This window comes from Camelina sativa, chromosome 14 (assembly GCF_030686135.1).
Source record: "Camelina sativa cultivar CO46 ecotype springtype chromosome 14, ASM3068613v1".
NCBI lineage: Eukaryota > Viridiplantae > Streptophyta > Magnoliopsida > Brassicales > Brassicaceae > Camelina > Camelina sativa.
Window position 1 is genome coordinate 12114334 of NC_141893.1, and position 16186 is coordinate 12130519.

The window sequence follows — 16186 nt, forward strand, 5'->3', positions numbered from 1 at the left end:
TTATGGATGTAATATATATCATTACCATTATATATTGTTTTATCTTTTGTCAAATGTACTTTTATGATAAATTGATTATTTCCACTTGCCGACAGTCAATGCTCATACTAAAACTTAAAAGAACGAGTGAACATATTATATAGTACTCAATTGTGCAGAAATGTAGTCTGAAAACGTAGAAAAAATCTTGAAACTTTATAAGTTATTATTATTGATTCTTGTTAGATACTGTAGTAGAGTACGTACTACTATTTATTAAACTTTGAGTTCGTGAGACAGTACAGACCATAAGTGAGTCCATATATAATATAATAATAATATCGTGTTTCACTAACATAAAACTGTTTTGTATGTATGCACGTAACGTATATATTGTCTATATAGTTTAAACAAAAAATAAATATCAATAGCTGTTTAGATATACACTTTCTATATTTGTCATCTTCTTCTTAAATTATCTGCGACAATAGATGCACACACATGAATCCATATTCAAACAGTTATATTCGAACTTAGCCGATTCTGAAGTATTTCGGTCTGAGGTCGTAATCGGAAACCCATCTTCTCCACTAAATATATAAGAAGCCAAAGTTTGGGCCACTAGATCTTGGATTTTAAGAGAATAATATTAAGATCGATGTAAGATTAATATCTGTGAATATTTAGAAAAGGAGTTTATCATCATGAGAAACGACTTTGTTTGTAATAAGACGAGCTCAAGTTGGCAACTTGCATGTCTACTTTTCATTCTAACGGTCACGTACACGTACCAAGGTATGTGCCAACTTTGTCCACTTCACACAAGATATGTCTACTCATTCCTTTTCTTTGTAAAATGTGTGATGGACAGATTATATATTTTTTGGTATCAAGACAGTCTATATATTTGTCTTGACTGAAACATCACAAATAGTAAAAGAAATAATTAACAAAAAGGAATAATAGTATTAGCATAAATACTATGATTATTATGCAAATGTAGATAATTAATATATATGTAATTGTTTATATGTGAAATTCAAAAACAAAGTAAAAAAATGCGATATATATATATATATTATATTTCTGTTAATAGTTGAGATATATATTATTATAAAATAACAATACAAAAAAAATAACATTAGTTAAACTATGAAAATAAGAATTAAAAAGCTAATAGGAAATTATGTAAATTATCTTTGTTATAATCATTTATAAGTTATTACTTATAATAAAGTATATAGATAATGCTCAATAGTCATTCTTACCTTTTTATGGGTCTGATTGGTGACTACGTTTAAACGAGGCGGTTAAAAAATTATGAGCGGTTGTAAAAGAGGCGGTTAAAAAGAAAGCGGTTAGAAATAGTGGAAAGAAAAGATGGTGTGGTATAAGAGAGTGGTTGAGTATTTAGTTTGATTGGTAACATTATAGCAGTTGAATAGTACGAATTATATTAAATTATAAAAAGTTGAAAATTAATTTAATTAAATAATAAAAATATGGAAGATAAAATATTTTGTAACATGAAAAATTAATAAACCAATAAATTATAATGAAACCTAAAAAATATAGTTACAATATGAATACCATATATATATATATAAGTTTTAAGGTATAAATTATGAACGCTTAACATACTGAAATTTGTTAAATTTTGGTTATGTAGTATATGATTAAATTAAAATGCATTTTTGTAAAAACTCTCTAGCAAAGTCTAGAGGTCGCTGGTTCGAGGGATAACGCTTGGGAGGAGACCATATAAAATGCTCTGGTCTCTGGCCTGAGGGGATGTACGGGCCTAGACCCGGAACCTCTTAGTAATTCAAAAAAAATGCATTTTTGTAAAATAAAAATACAACTATTCAAGTATCTATTGAAATAGCAGAAATTACAAATATTTATATTGTAATGTACATTAAAATTTAAAGTTTATAGACAAATTAAATATTTAATAATATAATTATCAAAAGATAAATAATAAAATAATACAAAAGAGGTTACTGTACAACCACCCAAAACAAACGTACCATGTAGAAGGGAGTTTGCAATCAATCTTCCAACCACTCAAAATCTATGTTAAACACTAATTCTAATCACTAAACCCAACCACTCTTATAAACCGCTTATTTCAATTGAAATTTTGAGTTTTTTTTATATAATTAATATTAAGTATTTCATTTCAATTGGAATTTGGTTATTCACCATGTACGAGGATCCCCACTAAGTGGTTGGTAGCTACTAGAGCGGTTCGTTTGCAACCACTACGTTTAAATGCAACCAATCAGTCCCTATGTCTCTAAAACTGTTGCTACATATTTAGAAAATTTTCCTTTCTCACATTTTAAATAGTTCGACCAATACTAAGTGGTTTGAAAGTTAACTATTTAGCAAGTTGATCAGAAAAAAAAAACTTGGTTGGATGATAAAAAGTTTAGAACTCTTTTTAAAAGTTTTTGAAATCACATACTAAAATATGTTTTGTACTATAGAAAAAAAGATTATAATTTGCAATGTTTAATTCTATTTTTGCAATGATATATCGGCCTAAAGGAACAATTTTCAATATTGGAATGTAACTATTTTGATCCTAACTTGTAGTTAAGTTGAAAAAACTCATTATTGTATATCCAAGTTGTAAACGCGACGTCCTACGGATTTTACCAGAGGTAAATGTTTGGTCTTCGACTACAATTTCACCAACTCTCCAGTCATCTCCACACAGAATGCAGAAAACTCTGATCAATCCTCGATACAAGAAAGAACCGCTATCGGAAGAATTTTTCAACAAGCTTAGGTCAACTACCCGAAATCGTCTTTTTCAGCTATGTGTTGTTCAACAGAATATGTATCAGGGTTCTTTGAACCGGGTACATCCGGGACAACACAAAAGAAAGCAAAGCCTAGAAGGAGACCCCATATCAGTAAAAGAGCTCATCAAAAGTCAGATTCATCTGAGCCAATTAGTCTACAAAAGGCTAACAAGATGAAGGAAGGTCTCTTAGTGAAGAGGAAAGAAACAGAAGGCAAAGAAGGCTCAACTAAAGTCGCAAAGCGCAAAAAACCCGAGGTGATCCCAAATGAGGGGTCGTCCAGGATCTAATGAGCATGATCAGCTGGAACTGCCAAGGGTTGGGGCGGCCTCAAGACTTGACAGTTCAACGTCTCATGTAAATGCATAGGAAACATTTTCCTGAGATCCTGTTCTTAATGGAGACGATGAATACTAGGAATGTTCTTGTAGATATTCAAGTTTGGTTAGGGTATGATTATGTACATACGGTTGAACCAGTGGGCAGATGTGGTGGCTTAGCCTTATTTTGGAAAAAAGCACCAGCATTGATTTTCTTTTGTAAATAAGAATATCATGGATTTGGAAGTAGTCGTTCAGAATTTCAAGTTTTATGTCTCCTATATATATGGGAACCCAAGAAATGAGCTTAGACATCTGGTATGGGAAAAGATCACGAGAATAGGACTGCAAAGGAAGGCAAACTGGGTCTTTTAGGTGATTTTAATGAGATACTCCACAATGGTGAAAAGCTCGGAGGACCTAGAAGAAGTGAAAGTTCCTTCGTAGACTTCTCTACTATGTTACAAGCGAGTAGCATGACAGAACTGCCTAGCTCAGGTAATAGTTACACATGGGGTGTCAGGAGAGGGGACCTTTGGATACAATGCAAACTTGATAGATGTTTCGGTAATAAGGAATGGCTTAAGACTTTCCGAGAAGCTAATCAGAAATTCCTGGAGAAGAAAGGATCATACCACAGGCCAGTATTACTAAACCTTTTCAACTCTCAAGACTCTTACAGAGGATCATTTCGTTTCGACAAGAGGATTTTACATCAACCGTTGGTTCTGGAGTCAGTACAACAAGCTTGCTCTGCTTCTTCCTCAGTTTTTTGTCAATCGATGTTGGAACACCTACGAAGACGTAGAAAAGCTTTGAGTAATTGGAAAAAGGTTAACAATACGAATGCTAAAGAAAAAATCAACCTGATCCAAGGAAATATTGAGGTGGAACATGCTGCCAGATATCCATCCTTTTCTCTTATGGCCCTTCTGCAGAAAGAATTGGTGTTAGCTCACATGGAAGAAGAGAACTTTTGGAAACAAAAGTGTAGAAGAAATTGGCATAACTCAGGTGACAAAAACACTAAATACTTTCACACATCGGTCAAAGCTGGCAGAAACAGGAATGGAGTGGATAAACTCATGGATTCTAATGGGATAGTTCATTCGACGGAAGCTTCAAAAGGAGATATTGCGGCCTCTTATTTTCAAAAGCTTTTCACTTCCTCGTATCCGGACAACCCTACAGAGCTTTTCGAGGATTTCATCCCTAGAGTTACTCCAGAAATGAATGAGACCCTCTCATCAAAAGTAACAAAAGAAGAGATCAAACTAGCGGTTTTTGCGGTAAAAGCATCCAGTGCACCAAGGGCTGATGGCATGACATGTCTCTTTTTTCAACAATACTGGGAGATAGTTGGTCCACAGTTAACATTGGAGGTTTTCAGTTTTTTTGAAGAAGAAAATTTTCAGAAAGAGTGGAATTTCACCCACATTTGTCTAATTCCAAAAAAAAACTCAATTCAGTTCTCATGTCAGACTTGAGGCCCATAAGTCTTTGCTCTGTGATGTACAAGAATATCTTCAAGATTCTACTGTCAAGCCTGAAACCTCTGCTCCCAACCTTGGTCTCACCTAATCAGTCAGCTTTTGTGGAGGATAGACTGATATCAAATAATATTCTGATTGCACACGAAGTGGTCCACGCCTTGCGAACGCATAACTCATTATCAAAGGAGTACATGGCAATCAAAACAGACATGTCCAAAGCTTTTGACAGAGTCGAATAGAGCTATATTCAGTTCCTACTGCTTGCTCTCGGCTTTAACACGGAATGGGTGGGGTTGATAATGAAATGCGTCACCACAATCACTTACTCGGTTCTAATTAACGGACAACCACATGGTCTGGTTATTCCTCAACGTGGTCTGAGACAAGGAAACCCCCTCTCCCCTTTTCTATTTGTCCTTTGCTCTGAAGGCCTCACTCATCTCTTGAACCAAACAGAAATCAAAGGTCATCTAAATGGTATGAGCTTCTCTGATGAGGGTCCTGCAATCCATCATTTGCTCTTTGCAGATGATACTCTCTTTGTTTGCAAAGCGATTGCTGATCAATGTGGAGTAATAAAAGACATTTTGAAGATCTATGGAGAAGCCACATGACAAGTCATCAACCTGGACAAATCTTCTATCACTTTTCGAAAAAAGGTGGAAGAAGGTGTCAAGAATTCAGTCAAAGCAGCCCTGGGTATCACTAAAGAAGGAGGTGCGGGTACGTATCTTGGTCTCCCAGAATGCTTTAGTGGATCCAAAAAAGGATATGTTAGAATATATCCACGAAAAATGTAAGGATAGACTCTCGGGTTGGTTTGCAAGAAAGTTATCTCAAGGAGGCAAAGAGATCCTACTAAAGACAGTAGCAATGTCAATGCCTGTCTTTGCTATGTCGTGCTTCAAGCTACCTAAATCTACTTGCGAGTCTCTATCAAGTGCAATGTCTTCCTTTTGGTGGAGTTCTATCGAGAATCAAAGAAAAATTCATTGGATCGCTTGGGAGAGAATGTGTTTGTCTAAGGATCAAGGAAGACTGGGGTTTAAAGACATTGAATTGTTTAACCAAGCCTTGTTAGCAAAACATGCCTGGAGATTAATATAATTCCCTGACTCACTTTTCTCTCGCCTAATGAAAAGCAGGTATTTCCAGGACAACGAATTTCTGTCAGCGGCTTGTGGTACTAGGCCGTCATTTGCCTGAAGAAGTATTCTATTTGGAAGAGAGTTGCTAGAAAAAGGACTCAAACAAAGAGTGGGAAACGGATCCTCCTTAAATGTCTGGACCACTCTTTGGATAGAGGATGATAGAATTAGAGCTCCATTCATGAAGAACATCTTGGTCGACCTGGAGCTAAAAGTGATGGATCTGATAGATCCAGTCACGAAAGATTGGGATTTGGAAGCTTTACATGATCATTTTTTCCTTAGAGATGTGCAGCTGATTCGGTCTTCTAAACCGGTAACTTCCTGTTCAGATTTCCTGGTCTCGAAACACAACAAGTCGGGAGACTATAGTGTCAAATCAGGTTATTGGTTGGCTTGTCAAGTGTATAAAATAGATCAGATACTCTTAGCCATGATGCAAACCTCCTTAAATGGAATCAAAGACCGAATATGGAAGACTCTTGCCCCATCCAAAATTAAAATATTTCTGTGGAAGACAGTAAGTGGTGCAGTCCTGTGGCAGAAAGGCTTAACTATAGAGGAATGAAAATGGACCCGCGTTGTCAGACATGCGGTATGGAAGGCGAATCTATAAACCACCTGCTCTTCGTGTGTTCACTGGCTAGATAGGTGTGGGCACTCTCAGGGTTTCCTCTCCCGGAAAATGGGTTCGACATGAACTCTATCTACCAAAACGTCCATTTGGTTTTGGAGCTCACCAAAAATCCCTCTATACCTCTCTCTACCAGAAGAACCTTCCCATGGATAATTTGGCTACTCTGGAAAAATCTTAACAATTTGATTTTTGAGGGTAAAACTTTCTTTGTCCCTGACCTGGTAAAGAAGATTAGTGACGATGCAGGTGAATGGTTCCTAGCTCAAGAAGCGGACACTCAAGAAGAGAATAGGATGCAAAAGGCAGACCAAACCAAGGCAATACGATGGAGACCCCTGGAAAAACCGTGGCTTAAGTGCAATATAGGCTCCTCTTGGGATAGCGCTAAAGCAACTTGTGGTGCAGCGTGGGTTTTGAGAAACTCGGAAGGTACAAACCTGCTACATAGCAGAAGCTCTTTTAGCGATATTAATTCAAAGGAAGAAGCAGAGACTAGAAGTATCCTTTGGACCTTGGAAAGCATAAAGAACTTAGGGGTTTGGAGAGTAATTTTTGCAATGGAATCAAAGGTTTTAGTAGGTGATGTTTTACGTCCTGCTCCATGGCCAAACTTTAAGGTACAATCGGAACTCTTACTGCAGGCTTTAGATCTTATTCCAGCTTGGAAGGTATTAGTGGAAGAAAGGAAAGCTAATCTTGGAGTCTCACGTATAGCAAGAAGTGTCATCAGGGATGATCGATCATAATCGTACGTAGCTCAAGGCTATCCTTTTTGGTTACAAGCGGTTTTTGAAGTCGATAAAATCTTACCTTGATTCTCGTGTATTATGATTGTTTTCAATCATTTGTTTTTTGTTTTTTGAATCAAACGTTGGTTCTCAAAGTTTATAAAAATATCATTCAGACGAAAGAAAAAAAAACGCGACGTCCTATAACTCGGACTCGAGTATTATTAATGGGTTGGCAACAAGTTATTTTCTTTGTAATATGTCAGCAACATGTTAAGTTGTTAACTAATCAATACTGTACTTGTTTGACCGATAATAATAATGAAAATGTATGGTATCATGCAATTTCTGTAAAACTATTTACAAGTTGCATTTAATGATCCCTCTTAATTTGTCCTTTTTATTATTAAGTTGCCATTTACTGTATTTATTTGTTGGTTTTTCCAAGTAGTTTATGTTTATTTTAATCTTTCCTGTCATTAAAAATTTGTACTACTTTATTATTTTACGCCAAAATGAATCATCATAACTCCAAAAAAATATGGATATATAACTCCACTTTTGTAGTGATATAGGGAAGAGATATGTTTCACTGTCCAAAAATGTTGTTTTGCTTTGTGCATTCTCAACGAATAGATAACAGTATGTACGTGATGGTGCATTCTACAATTTTAATCTTGCCCATTGCTAGATACCGTCCCAGCTCGACTGGAAGAGATCCCATTTTATTTAAGACTTTAAGTTAATGGCTAAGCCAGTTATATGTAATAAAATCCTTCATTGATGATATACCAATGAAATTGAGACATACAGTACATGCGGATTTAAAATGTTATCCTTTCAAATCAAATATTGCTAACCATATTAAAGCGTTATTATACAATATGATCTCTATCTTCTCAACTTCTAACCTCGCTAGAGATGAAAAACAATATAAAGTACACCTTTTGTCTTGATAAATCTCACTCTGTTTTTAACAAATTCATCAAATGATATTTCTATATCATAAAATAAAGGACAGTTACGGTATCTTATCAACAAACCCTCACGGGCCATTTGACTTCTCGTTTTGGCGTAAGCCAATCAATATATTTATCTTGACAAATCTCACTTTGGTTCATTGGACTTTTGCATGTGAATATTATAATGAGTCCAAACATAATTTAAACATGAATAATTTGTCTGACAACCAATCACAAACCTAGCTATAAAGAATCTAATACAGAAAAAGTTGCAAATTTATGAAACATCTCCCCATTAGATTTCCCCCAGGTTTCATGGTGGCATAGACACATCTTCATTTCCACGCCTGAAGAACATGTGCAGGTGTGTCAACTTGTCCAATTTTAATCCTTTGTATCTAAATTTAACCATTAATAACCATGTTATTCTAATAGTAACATTATTGATAACGCTCTTCTGCACTGGCACGTATTTTCAATTATTTCTTACTCATTTTTTTTTGCAAATGACTGTTAAAAAACGCCAAATTTTTTTGTTTAAAAAAACAATAATTTTCAACCAAAAAAACAAACAAATGTAATTAATTTATTGAACAAGATTCGTGTAAAATGAATGATCCGGTTTGGTGACGGAGACCTTCCAACATTTAACCTCTCCGTCGAGACTTCCACTGACGATCGAAACGACACCGTCTGACTCCGTATCTTTAACCGCCGCCAACGACTTAACCGGTTTAGTATGACCAGAAAGGACCTCCAAGCAACTATAACTAGAATCGGATCCACGTCGCCAAATTCTAACCGTCCGATCAGCAGATCCACTCAGCAGCAAATCAGAGACGTTGAACAAGCTAAGTATTGCTTTATCATGTCCCCTCAAAGCACCTCTCACCGCCATGTAATCGCAAGTGTCCTCCCTCTCCCAAACCAAAATAGACCGGTCACACGAACCGGAAAACAAAACCGATCCATCGTCGTTTAATGCCAAAGCGTTAACCGCCGATTTATGCTTCTCCAAAGTCGCGACCAACGCGTGACGTTTCGAACCGGTCGGTTTAGCCCAGACCCGGATACGTCTATCAGCGGAACCGGTGTAAACCGTGCCGTTTGCAGAGACGGCGACGGCATTAACGGCGTCATCGTGAGCTTTGATAGACTCTTTGCAACGAAGATCAGAGGCTCTCCAAATCTTCAAAGTCTTATCCCAAGAAACAGAGTAAATGAACCCGTCGTTAACGGCGAGAGCAGTGACGGCGTCGGCATGTTCGATCCAGAGACGTTTTTTATGACGGCGTACTTGAACGTAGTTTTTAGGGAGAGCGAAACGTCGTAGACGGTCGTTTAAAGTCGGAAGCGTCGTCAACTGTTTATAACCGCTTTTCGCCGTTAGTTTCCAAACTCCGATCTTACCGTCTTGGTGCGCCGTGAAGATTTTTTCACCGGAGAAACCGACGGATTTGACTGTTCCCGAGAAAGGATCCTGTCCGTTGAATGTGTCGAGATGAGCGCACATGTCGCGGTCGTAGATGCTCACTTCGTGTCCGGAGACGGCGAAGAGGTAACCACCGTTGACGGCGAGACATGTGACGGGGAGACTCCGTTTACGGAGTTTGAAAGAAGAGGTAACGGAGTGAGAGACGGTTACGGTGGCGGAGGGGATTTTCTGAAGAGATGGAACTGAAGGGAGAGTCTGGAGAGAGAGACTACTGTGGAGGCTGCTTGAGCCGGTGGTGGCGTCGCTGAGTGAAGATGAAGACGTGGCGCTTTCGCCGGAATCTAAATGTTTCGGTGTTCGTTTTCTTTTGTCTGAATCGAACAGCTTTGAGATAACTCTCATGGTTTCGATCTATGTTTGGTAAGAAGAAGGTTTGGTTTGAGTGAAGAAGAGGAGATAGATTGTGTAAATAGGAAAGAAAAAAACAAGCGCGTCGTGCAGAGAGAATACGCCACGTGGCAGGTAAGTACAGAGCGGCGCTTACTAATTTTCTGGGTGTTATTTAAACTTAAAAGACTTTTGATTGTTGTACATTTGGTTTTGTACTTATATAGACTAGTGAGGGTTATTATTGTAAATACAAGAGCTAATAGTCAAATAGCCAATTTGTGTGTGTTTTGTGGTGAGAAAGAAAGAAACAAGAAACTTTGAAAACAATCAAAGTAAAGAGGATGAGAGATTGGGGTGTTTTGCGTTACAGCATTGATGAGGTTGGATGGTAGTGAATTGGCAGTATGGGTTAAGGAAAGAGTAGGACCCAAGTAATTATGAGCCGATTGTGTTGTGTTGTGTTGTTTTGTATTATCAATTTGCTAAACATTATTTCGAAGATATTATTTATAGCACTTTTTCGGATGTTGAATAGTTGTGTGAGTTGTAATAAATGGGTGTGAGTGCATGAGTGGGAAACTTGGACGGAAATGATTATGAGATTGGTCACATCGTTGCTGGAAAGTGGCTAAATAAAGAGAGACACAATGAAAATGGGGTCAATTGTCAAAAGAGAGACACAAGCCGATGACCAAAAGATATAGAAAATTAGTTTTGTAGAAAAAAAAATTAAGTAGGAAAGGTCGGAGTCGGTCGTTATCTGGAGTGGACTGGGAAGAAGCAGCGATGAGACCGTAGTTGCCAGCCCAAAATAGTGGAAGGTTACATAATAGGAAGGCTCTTGCGTCTTTCTTATTTGTTTCTTCTTTGAACCTACTTCGATTTTGTAATAAGGGGAACCATCTCGCCGTTACTTATCAACGTTTTTTTTTTTTTTTTTTTTACAAAATTCATGAGTACTCATGAATTATTGTAGAGTCAAAAAATCATAAATTTGGACTTTTAATGGGAGGGGGGGGGGGGGGGGGGCAAATAATAAATGGGATTCTGATTTCTATGTATTCTTTATTTTGGTACGATTCAGATTATAGATTTGCAATTATTTTGTGTGTTAATTGAATGTACGATTAGGAAATCACGTATGTTCATTTTTTTTGGTGGGGGCGGGGGGGGGGGGGGGGGGGGAGGGCATGATTTTGTTCTTTAAAGCCTACTTGAGTGAAATGGGAACAGAAGTTCGTTATTCCTTGATATAATTCAAAGTACACAAGACAGTATATGTTAAAATAAAACAAGAAAACTTTGTATGAAAGTTGCGACACTGTTGTTTGACTGAGATCTCCCTAAAGATAAAAGTTGTTGCCACACTGTAGAGATAAAATTGAGGATTTCGTCTTGATTTATGGTGGGAATATATTATCCGAGAAGTGATTTTTTAAGTGTTGGTTAGACCATTGTGAGCGGTGGCCTTATCTTTAGGTTGGAACGAGAGCGTTTATTTTCTTTACTTAGAACAACATTATGTAAAGTTAAATATCTTGCAATAGGTTGTCAAATTCGAAGAGGACTCCTATGCTTTTTAAAAAAAACTCTTTTATTGTTAAATTACATAATTTATCCACATATCATCATCACCTAGATATTATTAACTAGCACTTTACATTGCCATTTTCTAAAAAGGAAAAAAGAAAAAAAAAATCGTTAAAAAGCTATTTCACAAAATTTTGAATATCTGGACGGCTAGTGATCGTGGAACTTTCTCTATCAAGTATGATAAATATATGAAAATGAAGCTTACGATTGTGTTGATACTTGATAAGAATACCCCAAATACGAAGTGGTGTTTTCATAGATAAGACTAAAGAGATCACAAAAGAGATCGAGAAAGAAAAAAGATAAAGGAAAAGAAAAGAGGTATTACTATTAGTTGAGTTAGGACCAAAAGTGGTTACACACACCAATACGAATCCGTATGCACCACGCGTACGGCTCTTTTCTTCACTCGTTGATGGGGTCCCTCGCTGAGCTTCTTCTATAGTGGAAGATCCCCAAACCCAACCAAGAAATGGCGCCTGATCACACACCTTTTACATTCCATGCTAAATTGCTTATATATTTGGGGCCTGAACACAAATATAATTACAATTTGCTGATATCCAAAACAAGATACGCGCGTTATTGTTACTTGTTAGGTAAAAATTCTGAAAAAATGGAGACGAATACAATCCATCGTTTGAAGACCACATTTTAAATTTGTTGTCATTAATTTGGAAAAAATGTTACAAAAATAGCGACGGTGAAGTAGTCTATCGTTACGACCTTCAAGTTTTTAACATCGCAAATTCCCAATCTCGCTATTTGGGACCACTTTTTTTCTTTCTAAATTGGCATCAAAGAAAGGAAGTGAATTAAAGGTGGTCAATGTAATGACCCGTATCAAGAAGTACGTACCGGACGAAGGAAAACGTGTCCGAAGGACGGAGAAATACATCGAAAAGATGGAGAAAAGAAAATCCTGAAAAACGACCAGGAGACTTGCGGAAAAAGTTACCAAGTCGCGAGATGGTCCAGGACCGAAGAACGGACGTGAACCGTTAGGGCATCCGGTGAATTGGACGATGGATGGTTGAGGACAACAAAGAAAGGTCAAAGGAAAAGGGAAAGGGAGAAATAGCCGTGGAAAAATGGTGAGAAGGACGTAGAATGGACCAAGGAGACGGACGAGAGAGGTCAGAGTCCCTAACGAGAGGTCCGGAGACGGACAAGAGAAGTCGGAGTCCCGGAAGAGAGGTCCGGAGACGGAAGAGAAAAGTCGGAGTCACAGACGAGAGAAGACGATGTCACGAACGAGAAGTCCGGAAACAGATGGGAAAAACTCGATGTCACGGACGGAAGGACCGATGACTAACGAGGAAATAAAGCCGCAGACGTATAAGCTTCGATTTGCGGGCAAGCGCTGGAGCTTGGGACGCAAGAAAGACGCGGATGAACGAGGAAGTGGAAAGGTTTCTCTGCATGGGAGTGAGACGCCACATGTCGCGCGATTAAGTGGCTTCCGCCAGAGAGTGAGATGCACGCGCGAGTGAGTGAGACTGGGAGCGTTTTGCATGCAAAATTTCTGCCACTTGTCAAACGTAAATTGCCACTTGCCTAGCCAAAGAACTCGAACAAGGGCTTATAAATAACCTCTTTGGTCTCTCATTTTCGACAAACCTCTCTCAAACTCCAAAGTCTTGCCAAACTTTTCTCTCAAAATTTTTGGAGAAGAAATTAAGAGTTTTCCGAGCAAGGAAGAAAGAAGAAGCTCGTCGGAGCTAGGAGGGGAAAGAGGAGGCGAGGTGTTGTCGGATTTGCGGTGTGGTGGAGCTCGACTCAATCAAATCTCTGCTTAAATCACTGTGAGTTGCGGTTTTGTGTGTTTAGAGGGTACATGAGCTCGGTAGCTCTTGTATTTCTCTTTGATTGGTTGTGTGTTGCATGTTTATCTAGTTAGATCTACATGTCTTTGAGCTAAGGGATAAGAGTAGACCATCATGCATTCAAATCTTGTTGCATGTAGATTTGAGTTGGTCTAGAAGTCATGCATGCATAAAAGAGGTGGTTTGAGTTGCTTGCAAGGTCAGATCCGGAAAGGATGACCATTCATGCATCTCTCTATGAAATTTCCAACCGATTAAAGGGAGGAAATAAGAATGGGTGAAGAGTTGAAAATGCAATAATTATCTTGTATAATTTTGAGACTAAAACTTGGTTTGTATGCATGATTAAAAGGGTAGAAAATTTGTTAGCAACACATGCATATCAAGGAAAATATTTAAGAATTTATTCTTAATATTTATTTGTGTGTTTGATCAGTTACATGCATGTAGTTGTGGTCTTAAGTGCTAGAATAATTATTTCTTGCATCTTCAGAATTTTTGGGTGAATTTCTTGCTTGATTTTATTGCATGCATTGTTTGATTCTTGCTTCAAATATTTATTTGTAGTTTAAGTACTTAATTATTTCTGTTAGTAGACTTAGAATTAGTACTTGTCTAGCTAGTTCTCATGTGTCATGTTGGACTAGCAATTGACTTCTGTCCCCAAAATGAATGAGGTAGTCCGGCGAGCTAACCTTCGCGGTCTCGTGGCAAGGACAATCGACATCTAGTGAGAAACTAGTCTGATCTATTGCATGATGATGCAAAATGTGTGGTGATCCGGTTGGTAGCCTTTGTGGTTTCAACGCGGTGTGGAATGGGGAGATGGGACAGAAGGTCATTGGGCCCTAGGTTGCGCATGTGTGGTGAAGTATAGTGTGTGCATGTAATGTATCATCACTAGTACTTTCATTCCCTTTGAGTTTTGGGAGTTGTATTGAGATAGCCAATGGTGACTAAGTGTCTAGAAGTGTCAAGTGTCTTAGTCATTTCTAGTCTTGCTTGCTTGATTGTTGTTTGTTATCTTGCTTGCTAATCGCTTCCGCATTGTGTGATTCTAATTGTTGCATGGGAGTAGCCATGTTTGGGATTGTTGCATGGGGGTAGCCATGTTTGGGATTGTTGCATGGAGGTAGCCATGTCTGGGGATCGTTGCATGGGGGTAGTCATGTCTAGGGATCGTTGCATGGGGGTAGCCATGTTGGAGTAGTTGGATAGGGGTTTGCATGTACAAGGTTACCCAACTCACTGAGTAATCTTAGATTATTCATTCCCTTCCAATAATATTTTTCTTGCAAAAAAAGTAAATGGGTAGAGTTGGGCAGCTAGGAAACTGGATAGGATGTTTTTATGCAGTGTGGATGCTTCCGTTTAACAGTAAACTTCCATTTTTTTTTCGGGTATTATTACAAAGATAACGTTTCTCATAACAACAGAGAAACAAAATACAACAAGATCATCACAATCATCCATACACATAAATTATAATCCTTCAAAATAACCTTCTTATCATAACAATGCCCACCTTAGAAAAACAAGAAAGAACCGGCGATGGATGTAACACCAACGACGACGGCAGAGACGCCGAGAGCAGCCGCACCACCGTTGTCGGCAGAATCGTCAGAGCCTGAGGGTCCATTGCTAGCGTAGGAGGAGTCACTTCCTACAGGACCAGCCACTGCAACGTCATCATCACCTGGGGCTGCAGCTGTATCGTCGTCGGTAGTTCCGATTTGGTCATCGGTGACTGGAGGTTCGACGTCATGATCAGTTTTGGAGGCAGCCGGAGCTTTGGAGGGAGACGCTGAAGGAGATGGGGAAGAGGCAGCTGCTGCCAGGCCAAGGATGGCCATGAAGACGAGGGCGACCACGACGATAACGTTTTGGCGACCCATTCTTCTCTCTTCTCCTTCTTACGTAGATCTTTGTTAATTTATTTTAGAATTTGATGTTTAGAGATCGTGATGATTGGGGATGAAATGAGTTTGATGTGTATATATAGTTGTCTTTTTTGTGATTAAGACAAAAAAAGAATAGAAAACGTTTGAACTACGAAGGAGGATTACCGTACAAATCTAATTTTAGATCTACTGGAGTACCTAAAAACGGATTTGCGCAGATATAGGTTTTTTGGGTGGTGACAGTGGGAATGAATGTGAAATCATTCTCTCTTCTTCTTTTTTTAACATGAATATGAAACCATTCATTCGATATTATCATATATATGATTGGGCGAGTGGTACGAGCTTCTTAAATAGCCAAACTATGAATATAGGACCTACACTGTTGGACTAAGAGACGTGTAAACCTACATATAAAGACGATCAAATCAAGATAACAACTTCTCAAATCTTGGGATTGGGCTTGGAGAATTTGTCTCTAAATATTCATATTATCATTTTTAACTTGATAACAATTTTGATGTACTGTCAAATATAGAAAGACGCATGAAACTGCTCATTTTGTTTGTAACGCAATAGTACTCAAAAAGCCTAATTAACACTTTTACTCATCACCTAGTCTATCCACACAAAAGATGTAAGAGCACGAAGATTTTTTATCGGAGTTCCATCTGAGTTTTAGTCTCCGTATATAGACACATAATCACCACATTACAATAAAGTCACTAGGTTTTAGTTTAAAAAACCTCTAGGTTTAACTACACTACTAATCCTCTAGGTTTTTTGAAGGAAACATGTGTAATAGAGAATGTAGACTATACAAGATTTTAGTTTTATTTGAAGTTTTTTTTTTGTTTATCTGAATTAGAACACAAACACAATTTCAGAAAAATATTCCGCGACATAGCGTGGGTTTAACCAAGTTAAAAACTAAAGTTTATTTAAATTTCCAAATACAATG

General features: G+C 37.9%; 3 protein-coding genes across 3 annotated transcripts; 1 reads left to right on the top strand and 2 right to left on the bottom strand.

Annotated features, from left to right (window-relative positions):
* The first annotated feature begins 4904 nt into the window (after positions 1 to 4904).
* LOC147928096 (uncharacterized) lies at positions 4905 to 7136 on the top strand. Its single transcript, XM_087486009.1, has 4 exons — positions 4905 to 5177; positions 5265 to 5328; positions 5909 to 6069; positions 6405 to 7136. The coding sequence occupies exons 1-4, from the start codon at positions 4905 to 4907 to the stop codon at positions 7134 to 7136; spliced, it is 1230 nt and encodes a 409-aa protein (XP_087342135.1).
* A 1496-nt stretch (positions 7137 to 8632) lies between these two features.
* On the bottom strand, positions 8633 to 10380 carry LOC104741312 (protein JINGUBANG). The gene has a single exon (XM_010462143.3). It carries the CDS (start codon positions 9915 to 9917, stop codon positions 8667 to 8669), a length of 1251 nt encoding a protein of 416 aa, XP_010460445.1. The 5' UTR covers positions 9918 to 10380; the 3' UTR covers positions 8633 to 8666.
* Positions 10381 to 14694: 4314 nt separating this feature from the next.
* On the bottom strand, positions 14695 to 15542 carry LOC104741313 (anther-specific protein BCP1-like). The gene has a single exon (XM_010462144.3). The coding sequence runs from the start codon at positions 15217 to 15219 to the stop codon at positions 14851 to 14853; it is 369 nt and encodes a 122-aa protein (XP_010460446.1). The 5' UTR covers positions 15220 to 15542; the 3' UTR covers positions 14695 to 14850.
* Between the last annotated feature and the right edge of the window lie 644 nt (positions 15543 to 16186).

Excerpts from the sequence above, each read along its gene's own strand:
- LOC147928096 (XM_087486009.1), top strand. The coding sequence starts at position 4,905 with ATGAAATGCGTCACCACAATCACTTACTCGGTTCTAATTAACGGACAA. Across the intron at positions 5,329-5,908 it reads CACTAAAGAAGGAGGTGCGG|AGGATGATAGAATTAGAGCT; the intron begins GTACGTATCTTG and ends CTCTTTGGATAG. Across the intron at positions 6,070-6,404 it reads TGATTCGGTCTTCTAAACCG|GTGTGGGCACTCTCAGGGTT; the intron begins GTAACTTCCTGT and ends CTGGCTAGATAG.
- LOC104741312 (XM_010462143.3), bottom strand. The coding sequence starts at position 9,917 with ATGAGAGTTATCTCAAAGCTGTTCGATTCAGACAAAAGAAAACGAACA.
- LOC104741313 (XM_010462144.3), bottom strand. The coding sequence starts at position 15,219 with ATGGGTCGCCAAAACGTTATCGTCGTGGTCGCCCTCGTCTTCATGGCC.